Below are 10926 nucleotides of genomic sequence, written 5' to 3' on the forward strand. Positions count from 1 at the left end.
GACTGGAGGACGCAAATAAAATTTTCACGAAGCGTCAAACCAGTTTTCAGACCAGTGATTCTGGTTGGAAAGATGGCTGTCCATGAAACAAACAAAAGAAGGATTTAATATAAATAAAATATCACACAGACACTTTTATTGTATTAAATTATTTGAAGAAACATTCCATATTTAATGGTATCAGATGGCAACATATCATACGCGTGCAATAAAACATTTACAACTGGTTTGTAAAATATGGTTATAGGTATATTGAGGGGATAGTTCATCCAAAAATTAAACTTTTGTCAGGTACTTCAACCTCCACTTGTTTCAAACTGGATTGAATTTTAGGAATGGTATAAACCAGTAGGCATATTTTTTGAACATCTTTAACTTTTGTACTCATAAACGTTTGGAACCACTTGGGCATACAGTAGGTTTCAAACTCGAATCCTGGAGGGCTGAAGTGCTGCAGTTTTCCTCTAACCGAAATCAAACAGCTGATTCAAATAATCAAGGTGATCAAGGCTACTATTGACTATTAAGGTGAGATAGAGGTGGTTGGAGCTAAACTATGCAGAGGTGTGGCCCTCCAGGAATTGAGTTTGAGACTATTGCACTTGAGGGTGAGTAAATGGTGAGTGAATCTTAATTTTTTTGTGACTTTTACTCTGTTATTTTACACAGTTCTGTCCAGTATATACATAGGCAGCATCAGCATATGATATATTATTAATATTAGTCAAATGAACTGTTTCCATATTGCCTTTCACCAATAACAACAATCTTCCAATACTTTAAATAACATACTGTTTTACAGAGACAAATCTAGTTTTAACATGTTATTATTTATAATAATCTGAGAACCCATCGTGTTAATTCTCTATCAAGTTTTTAACATCAAGGTCTTGTAAACTAAAAACGTCTTCATAAATTATAGGCTCAGAAGAGAATTATTAGGCCAGAAAACTCGACATGTCAAACAGCCAATCTTCCACCACTTCACTGACATTTTCTTCTAGAGTAAAACATTGGTGTATAGAGGAGTTGCTGATTATTTCACATAATGCTGCTTATTTCACACTATCTTGCATACTGACATTTAGAAAATTCGAGAGAAACATTCAGAGTTTCACATGAAACAACAATTCTTCATGTGATAAGCAGGAAAAATAGAAATACAGTCCAATACTTTGCAATTTCAACAAATCTGCCAAGTACACAGAAATTTCAGTTTCTAAAGCCTATTGCATCCAAAGAAAATGCACTACTTATAGTTTAAAACTTGTGTTGATTTTTCAGCTATGTAAAATTGCCTTGTGATTGATTTGGCAAATCACTTAAAAATGACAATCACTCCTTAATTACATCCTTTCTGTCTTCACATGGGTTCAACATTAAATAAAGTGTCTTTGGCATCACAGACAGGGATGTTCTCATTTTGAACGTCCCTGTGGAAAGTTGGTCATCTGGATGTTGTCCCCTTGTAGTCCTGGATTGTAGTATCCAAATCCATCATACTTCAGGTCAAGTGGCTCACTGTTATCCAGTCGGAGAACTTTGAAAAGATGAGACAAACAATAAGAGTATAAGACATTCCAGTGGGGAAAAATCTCTATTATGTTTAAAGAATGTTCAGATATTATGTTCAAAGTGAACCAAAGGATACCAGGATTGTTTATTACCTGGATCAGGTGACGTCTCTTCCACCAGTTTGCTGTGTGAGAAGTCTCTTCTGTTCTTGCGATTCAGGAAGATAAAAGCTCCCAAAGCAATGACTCCCACTATGACGCCAAGGATAAGGACAACAGCCCATGCCTGCCCATTCTTGTTCTTGGAAACTTCCGTAACTGTATCTGAGGATGAACCTGTAAAGACCAATGTCATATTTATTTTAACAAATAAACAAACTTCTTTATCCAAAGATGGCCCTCAGTAAAAACAATGCTAAAACAACCTAGACTTTTAACAAACTTCTGGAGCTTAGGGTTAAGCAGAAAGACTGAGCAAAAAATAAATGATTACCCTATTTAGCAGTTTGTTAACATGTTGCTGTAGCTTAAAGGTTTTAATTTACAAAAACAATTAGCGGATGGCACAGTGGCTCAGTGGTTAGCACTGTGGCCTCACAGCAAGAAGGTCGCTGGTTCGAGTCCTGGCTGGGCCAGTTGGCATTTTTGTGTGGAGTTTGTATGTTTTCCCCGTGTTTGCGTGGGCTTTCCTCCGGGGGCCCTGGTTTAGTTTATTGAATAAACGAAATTGGTCGTAGTGTAGTATGTGTGTGAACGTGAGAGTGTATGGGTGTTTCCCAGTACTGGGTTGCAGCTGGAAGGGCATCCGCTGTGTAAAACATATGCTGGATAAGTTGGCGGTTCATTCCGCTGTGGCGACTGCTGATGAATAAAGAGACTAAGTCGAAGGAAAATGAATGAATGAAATTAATTAGCATGTTAGCAATTAGCATGGCATGTTTTGAGCTAGTTTTAACAGCTGATGTTTTAACATTTAGTTATAATGAATTAGCATGTTAATAGCATGTTTTGTTCCAAAGACATGTGGTACAGGTAAATTGGGTAGGCTAAATTGTCCATAGTGTATGAGTGTGAATGAGTGTGTATGGATGTTTCCCAGAGATGGGTTGCAGCTGGAACTTATGCTGGATAAGTTGGCAGTTCATTCCGCTGTGGCGACCCCAGATTAATAAAGGGACTTAGCCGAAAAGAAAATGAATGAATGAATGATTTGTAACCACTTGAAGATGAGTAAATGGTGAAACTGTTCCTTTAACATGTTGCTAACATGAATACACACAAAACAAAACTTTAGCATGTAGAAACACATGGCTACATTTTATTATTTGCTAACATGTTTTTAAAATGTTTTAACATGTTTTTGCATTCAAAAGCAATTAATTGGTGTACTTAACGGGATAGTTCACTCATAAATGTAAAATAATAAATTATTATTCAGTAGAACAAAAGAGAAGATATTTTGAAGAATGTTGGAAACTGGTAGCCTTTGTCATCCATAGTAGAAATATAGTACTATGGATGTCAATGGCTACTGGTTAACAACATTTTTCAAAATATCTTGAAAGAGGGCAACTCAAACAGTTTTGTAACAATTAAAAAATCTGATTTTGACTATGCAAATAACCCCTGTTCTGCTCAGTCCAGGACAGTTGGGACACAGACTGATTAGAGCTGTATTCAGGAAAAAGATGATGGAATTTGTTCTCCAGCAGTGTCAGGTGTTCTGGGCCACATGTGACCTGGAAAGGAGCCCCTCCCTGTAACTGCGGGGTGAACACCACTATTGTGAGGGAAGGTGAGGTGTTGGTAACTAGACACCCTGGCCCAGAGCAGACGACAAACAAAGCCCGAAACCCAACCCAACATAGAGGAACACCGGCAGATATGGCTTTTATGACTGAACTGAGAAGCTGAGAATGAGGGTTAGCTTGAGGAAAGAAATGAAAACATTTGTGATCCTTGTCAACTATGGAAACGGGGAGTCAAATACTGCATATAAAAGGTCAAAACACTATCAGTGTCCCAGATTTAGAGAGCATCTATTGTGTTTCAGAGTCAGGTACATAGGCAAAGCTGAATTTTCATCAGTCGTTACAAAGGGAATTTGGTTGTTATTCCATTGTTCATTGTAACACGATCCTTCGGAAATCATTGTTTTGTTGCTTTGGTGCTCAAGTAATGACTCTTATCATTACACTGAAAACCCAAAAAGTTAAGGTAACTCAAACCGGTTGAGGTAACCAATTTCAGCAAATTATTTAAGTTCAAAAACTAATCCTAATGAGTACTGTCACTGTCAACTTAATCCATTTGCGTAAACGAAGCAATTTGAACACAGTAAACCCCAATAAATGAAGAGAACTCAAATCTGTAAAATACTGTAAAATTACCATCTGTAAATCTGTAAAAATACTGAGTACTGTAAAACCCAATGAGTTAAGGCAACTCAAACTGTTTGAGGAAACCAATTGCGACAAACCATTTAAAAAACTAATCTATATGAGTACTGTGAACTTACTCCATTTAAGTTGAAGGAATAAGGTATTTAATGAACTCATTGCCTTCAACACTGAGTAGAATTAACTTTCTGTCAATTTTGAGTTAAGTACACTCATTTCATTTGATAAAGTTGACTGTTGGGTTTTACAGTGTACCAATGTTAAAAACACTGGTGCTACTAATATATCTTTGATGAACAGAAAGAAAGTACATCTTTGATGAATAGAAAGTTTGAAATGACACCATTGCTTTGAAAAATAAATATTTTGTATCATTCTTAATGGCATAATTTCTGACTGACTTAATGTATTCTTCGTTTTCAAAAAAGTACATAAAAAACTAAATGTAAATAAAACAAAAAATAATGACTGATAATAATGAAAAGAGTGAAAATGAATGATCATACAATGAAAATAATGATATTTTGAACTTTTGTGTGCTTATTAACCTTATTTGTCATGTAATAGCAGGGTGTAAGATAAATTTGTAAATGTAACATCTCTGGTCTCCAGAGTCAATTGCTTCCATCTATTTTCTGCTGTACAAACAGCTCATTATGCTTCTTGATAAAGCAGATTGTTTTTTCTTACCATATTACTTTCATGTATTGTCTTAAGGGGGTAGTTCACCCCAAAATGTAAAAAACAAAAATGCTCACTATTTACTCACCCTTTGTTTCAAAACTGTTTTTTTCTTCTGTTAAACACAAAAGACGATATTTTAAAGAAAGGTTGTCAATGGTTGTTTTCAGCTTTCTTCAAAATATCTTCTTTTGTGTTTAACAGAAGAAAGAATCTCAAACAGGTTTTGAACAAGTGAAACGTCAGGAAATGATGGCAGAGTTTTACTGTTCACCATGATGTGTTATTCTTTTGTTTATTTCCTTCTACTGACTAATGAATCCAATGTCTCACACATTCACAAGGGATTACTTTCTTGTTGAATCATAATATCACATGATAAAACTCTTCAGCCACTGAATTGGCATTCATTATTAATTCTTCAGCAGTTCTGATATGTGAGTCTTACCTCTTTCAGAACTCTCTCTGGTGTCAATAGTCAGGTTTGCTTCAATATTCTTATTGTCCAGGACGGGTGTTGTGGCGTTTTCAGGGACTTCAGTTGGAGCTTCAGTTGGACTTTCTGTAGTTTTGTTCTGGATGCTGACCTCTTCTGTTGTGGTGGCTGGACTTTCAGTAGTGCTGTTAGTGGTCAAATTTTCAGAACCCGATTTCTCGAAGTTGCTCTCAGTGGTGATATTCTCAGGTTTTGGGGTGATATTTGTGCTATTAGGAGCAGATGTATTTGCGTTGAGCGTTTCATTGGATTCTGCTGTTGTATTTGACATCTCAGTGCTTGAGTTAAATGGGATCAAAGAAGGCGGTGGTGTAAAAACCAGACCTTCAGAACTGCCTTCCTCTGTCTCATTACTAGACTGATCCAGGTTCTGATCCAGTTGTGTGGAATTCTGCTCCTGGGATTCCCCTCCGCTTAAAAATTGGTCAATTGGTTGGTCTTCATTTTCTGAACTGCTTGGGAAGGGTTGTGTGTCTTCAATGCTTATTGTGTCTTCCATACTTCCTCCCATTGGTTGATCAGTGGTTTCCAGACTAGATGGCTGTGTTTCATTGTCTTCAATTGCCTCATTGCTTCTTTCCCATTCTTTGGGTATAGCACCAGACACTTGTTGGAAAGACTGAAGTATCAAGAGAAGTGAAAGTGTGATGGCCAGTAGTGATTTCATGTTCGGTTCCTGCCAAAATAAAAAAGTTACTTTGTGACTGTGCGTATCTGTTTTAAATGTGACAAAACAGGATTTGTGCAGATATAAGTTTTTTTTTTCAAACATTAATTAGCTCTTCCAAAAGTTAAAAATAGGGTATATACAGAAGGACTTTTGATTTTGTAGTAACCTGGGTCAAGCGCTTCCGCTGAACTGCATGCAGTTACAATATAGGCGCATTTAAGGTTTGTTTTCTTTAAAAATCAACGATCTCCACCTCCTGATTGATATATGATAGAAAGTGGGTCTCAGATTGTACAAGAAGCACTGCATTAAATTACATTTTCCTGTGCCATGTTTTTAAAATATGAACATTATTTATTTATTTCAATGGAGTTTCTGCGCTAGCCCGCTGATCCTGACGGGTGCATGCGTGAAAACCGCTTTTCATCTCGTTTTATGCTTGAACAGCTAAATGAATGCTGTGGTCTATTTAACTGAATGCATTGTAATTACATTACAACATCGACGCTGTAAAATGAACCATATAAAATTTTAAAAAGTCACATTAACTGTTCACTGGAAGTTTATCGGCATGGGAAGAAACACTAGTTGTGCATATACCCTATAGCAGAAATTCAGTGTGAGATCAAATAAACATTTATAAAGTTTATTTTGTTAGTGCACATTGTTAATATTTAGCTTAACAATTTCCAAACAGATCCAATAACTGAAGAGATAATGCCAACCATTCGAAGACTTCAAGGACAACACACATTTAATACACAAATACACATCATTAAACATGTATATACACATAGACCTCACCTTTTTGGAAGGACACTACACTGTATAACTGAAACAAATTTTCTGATTTTACTGTAATGTAATGTACTGTAAACTAAACCTGCTTTGAAATACTAATTATTTTAAAAAGCGCTATAGTATGCTGCGGTCACACTGGACTTTTCTCCCCATAGACTTCCATTCATACGCACGTATATGCGTCAGACCTAAAACTCAAGGTCGCGCGTCAAGTTTCGCAGTTCGTGTGTTGGAAAGTTCAAGCTTGGTGAACTGTGACCTGCGAAATCGCATCACATGAGTGCGTGAGACCAATCGAAGATCAAAACATGACCTCTCTGGACAGAAATTTAAAACATAAACCAATCACTCGCTTTTTTAAATGTCTAATCATCTTGTTTAATCCCGCCCCTTCTCGCAGCACCGTACGACAAAATTTCACAAGCTCAAACTCTAGTGTGACCGCAGCTTAAGTGTAGCAAGTAGGGTGGGGTCGAGAGCTGTAAGAGTTTTACTAAGGCCAGTAGCGTTAGTATTAACTACTGTCACCTGTGTGCGCCACTTGTCTCGAGTCCCATATTGGAGGTCTGGAAATTAAAAAATAGGACAGACTGTAGTGGAAGAGCAGAGAACACCAGAACTGAATTAAAGTGAACAATTAATCCATACAAGTTAATTCAGTAAAACGTTTGACGATTTACTTCCGTGTTTGGAGTGGCAGCCCTTCAATATTGACGTCAGTTTGACAGCTTCAGCCACAATATTCTTAACCATGATATGAGGAATGATACTCAAAAAGAAAGCCCCACCTCTATTCAATATTCAGTTTCAGTATCAGTATTAATATTCTGAAGTTCTGAAATAAAGGTCTCAGCAACTTCCAGTTCATGTGGATTTTAAATTTGTAAAGTAATTCCATAGGTGTTGCATGCATTATATATCTTCATTAGTATTTGTACAGTCTAAGCATAATTATAAGATACATTTACTTAATTAAAGCCAAAACCCTGCACTTATTTGATTTCATTTGAATTAATAATATATTTTACTATATTTGTTTTGTTGATTATTGTTTTGTTGTTTATCTCTATTGATTTCATAGATTTATTGACAGAAATGTATTGTCATTCCTCCCAATGGGTTTATGGGTGTAGGGTGGTTATCCAATATTTGTTTAATTCTAGTTTGAACTTGGGTATAACTTCAAATATTCAGATGGTGTTACCTCATGCTGTTTTTATCATATTTTCTCTGTTTGTTTATTAAAGCATGTGGAAGTAAAACCAAAATCTTGTATAAAAGTAACATTATATTTATTTTACCACTGTACTATTAAAGCTGGTATCAATCAAAACATAGCTAGAAAAATCAATCAACATTTGAGTGAAGCAAAAACCTAAGGTGCCTCTCATCTACACAATGAAAGTGCTCTTCGGTCTATTTCTGAGAAACTTCATTTTAGCAGTCCTTTGTTCAGTCCTTTTCACTGAAGTGTATCTAAGCCCTCTTGATGCAAGTGTAACATACACCATTCAACCATGTTACTGCATTGCAGTAACACAAGGTGAGCAACAATATTCTCAATTGTTTGTATGGAATAATTTGTACACACCCAAACTAAATTTAGATACACATTTTGAATGCCTTTTTTTGGTAAATCAAACCAGAACAAAGCGACTTCTTCTCAAATACTTCTAGAAATACTCTACTTTTGATGAGACGTTTAGATGGCGTGCAATGAAAGTTATGAATTAATTGATATTTTTATTATTATTTTGATGTTCTTTTGAATGGACACACCTAAACTTCAGGTGACCAACTGAATGAATATTTTCATCACAACGTCACTGCTCAGATATTCCTGTTTGGCAAGTTTATCTGCTACTATTTATTGAGGCCAAACATCAAAACAACTGTGATTATACAATAATATTGTTATTTAAATGAAAGTATTTGAGTAAATTCAATTTAATTCAATTCAATTGATGTTTATTTATATAGCGCTTTTAACAATATAGATTGTGTCAAAGCAGCTTAACACAGTTCTAGTAAAGTCCAGATTTCAGAGTTGAAGTTAAGTTTTGTTCAGTCCAGTGTGGTTTAAATTTCACTGCTGAAAGTTTAAACACTGAAGAGCAAATCCATCTATGCGCAGCTCCACAAGTCCCGAATAATAAAATCAGTGACATTTTATGTTTCATGCAGATGTTGATTATTTGTAAACATAATTTTAAATATTTATTAAATGTGATTTTTACTTTCTATTTCATAGTTTAAAATAACCTTTTTGTTAATTTATGATTTTTAAAAACATAGTTCACGTGTACCTGAATGATTCTAAATCGTTATAAAAGTCACAGTAAAATGATGTCTGTTTTAAATTAGATTATTCAATTAGAAATGACGTGAATGCACAAAAATGCCAATAGACACTCTTTAAAACATCCTGGAGGAAAATATTCTATTAATGATCTGAGAATGTGCCAGAGCAGGTTTCTTAGTAATGCGTAAGTGACACGTATTTTCTAGAAGTTTGTGACAAAATCAACAAACAGCAACTCTAAGTACTGAGATGAGAAGTGTCTGTTAGGTTAAAGAGATAATTCACCTTTAAAAAATAATAATAATAATATAATAAAATAAAAAAAATACCATATAAATACAATCAACTGGTTCCAAGTTCAATTTTTTGAACTAGTTCCAGTTTCTATTTGTTGAACACAGAAGATTTTTTAAGGAAAGACACTGACATCCATACTATAGGGAAAATTACTATAGAAGCTAAAGGTTTCCAAAATTCTTGGAAATATTTTCCTTTGAGTTCAACGAACGAGAGCACCTCAAACAGACAGAAGATGAGTAAATGATGACAGAATTCCCATTTTTGATTGAAGTATCTCTTTAAACGCAAACAGTGCAATATTTCTTTCACTGAACTAATTTTAGGTTATTCAGATTTTATCAGTGATTTTTTTAGGTATTAAACCTCTGAGCAAGTATGTCAAGCATCCCAATGATTTGAAATGATTCACCTAATCCTAGCATCTTTCTTTGATGGATGACTAATTTCAGTTGCCTTCACCCCACTGATATCTAATACCTAGACCCCATTTCACACCAAACCAGGCCAGCTGAATTTTAAAACAGAGCAATATTCCTCAACAGGCTTCAGTGTATATAAAATAAAAATGCTCACCTGAGTGCAGACTGCTGGGCTCAGCTTGAAACAGAATCATCTGAGAGCTCAGAAACTGTGCATCCAGAGACAAGAGGCGAGGGGAGGGATCAGGGAACTGGCCTTTCCTGAATGTGTACCTGAAACCACACCTCTGCATCACACTTCCTGGATGAGAACAAGCAAATAAAGCAGTGATGTGAGTCAGCTGCCATGAAGACTGAAACTAAATGTCAATCTCCAGCTATACGTCACTAATACACACCTTGTCACTTAGCACAGGTTTATCCTGGAGAGGGGGATCGGAGTCCCCGAGCAAATGATATTCCCTGAAGGGAGGAGCATCTGTCGCCCATGAGCATTCCTCCGATGCCCCGTGTCTATGGGAACACACAGGTCGCACAAATCTGCTTTCATCTGGCCTAAAATGGAATGGAAACATGCTATTTTTGCCATTTTTAATGTTCTTTATGCATCATAGGAATGTGTTTAGTCATAAAGGGGTTAGAGGTTGCATCTTTACTGCATCATACTGGGTTCGTGATAGTTTTAGGCATGTCCTTTTGAGGAAGATTAGGGTTATCAGTGGTATTTGTTGGTTAATTATGAGCTTGAAAATAGTGTATAGTTAAACAAGCTGTGAAATATCATAAGCTGAATGAAAGTAGAGTCTGGTAAAACAACTTGCTTTTTCAACAAGGGACCAGCAGAGGGCAGAGTAACTTCATTCTGTCCTAAAGAGAGCAACTGATTGATACTAAATGTGATTTGGCTTAGTCCCTTTATTCATCAGGGGTCGCCACAGCAGAATGACCCAACTTATCCAGCATATGTTTTACACAGCAAATGCCCTTCCAGTTGCAACCCATCACAGTGAAACACCCATACACTCTCACATGCACACATACACTATGGTCAATTTAGTTTACCCAATTCACCTATACCACATGTCTTTGGACTTGTGGGGGAAACCGGAGCACCTGGAGGAAACCCACATGAACAAGGAGAACAAGGAGAACATGCAAACTCCACACAGAAATGCCAATTGACCCAGTCGAGGCTCGAACCAGCGACCTTCTTGCTGTGAGGAGACAGTGCTAACCACTGAGCCACCGTGTTGACTATGATGCTATTTACCACATATTTTAGATATTTTAATAGAACATTATTGCAACAAGGGCGACACAGTGGCGCAGTAGGTACTGCTGTCG

At 36.2% G+C, this 10926-nt stretch overlaps 1 protein-coding gene across 1 annotated transcript; it reads right to left on the reverse strand.

Annotated features, from left to right (window-relative positions):
* Nucleotides 1-103: 103 nt before the first annotated feature.
* muc15 (mucin 15, cell surface associated) lies at nucleotides 104-9844 on the reverse strand. Its single transcript, XM_056461692.1, has 4 exons — nucleotides 9737-9844; nucleotides 5043-5766; nucleotides 1668-1850; nucleotides 104-1540 (listed from the first exon to the last, which is right to left on the reverse strand). The coding sequence occupies exons 2-4, from the start codon at nucleotides 5755-5757 to the stop codon at nucleotides 1419-1421; spliced, it is 1020 nt and encodes a 339-aa protein (XP_056317667.1). The 5' UTR covers nucleotides 5758-5766; nucleotides 9737-9844; the 3' UTR covers nucleotides 104-1418.
* Between the last annotated feature and the right edge of the window lie 1082 nt (nucleotides 9845-10926).

The sequence above is a fragment of the Danio aesculapii genome, chromosome 7 (assembly GCF_903798145.1).
Source record: "Danio aesculapii chromosome 7, fDanAes4.1, whole genome shotgun sequence".
NCBI classification, from domain to species: Eukaryota; Metazoa; Chordata; class Actinopteri; order Cypriniformes; family Danionidae; genus Danio; species Danio aesculapii.

Coding starts and splice junctions, on each gene's coding strand:
- muc15 (XM_056461692.1), bottom strand. CDS start 5,757: ATGAAATCACTACTGGCCATCACACTTTCACTTCTCTTGATACTTCAG. Junction 1,851..5,042: donor CAGAGAGAGTTCTGAAAGAG/GTAAGACTCACA, acceptor TGGTCTTTACAG/GTTCATCCTCAGATACAGTT. Junction 1,541..1,667: donor AGAGACGTCACCTGATCCAG/GTAATAAACAAT, acceptor ATCTTTTCAAAG/TTCTCCGACTGGATAACAGT.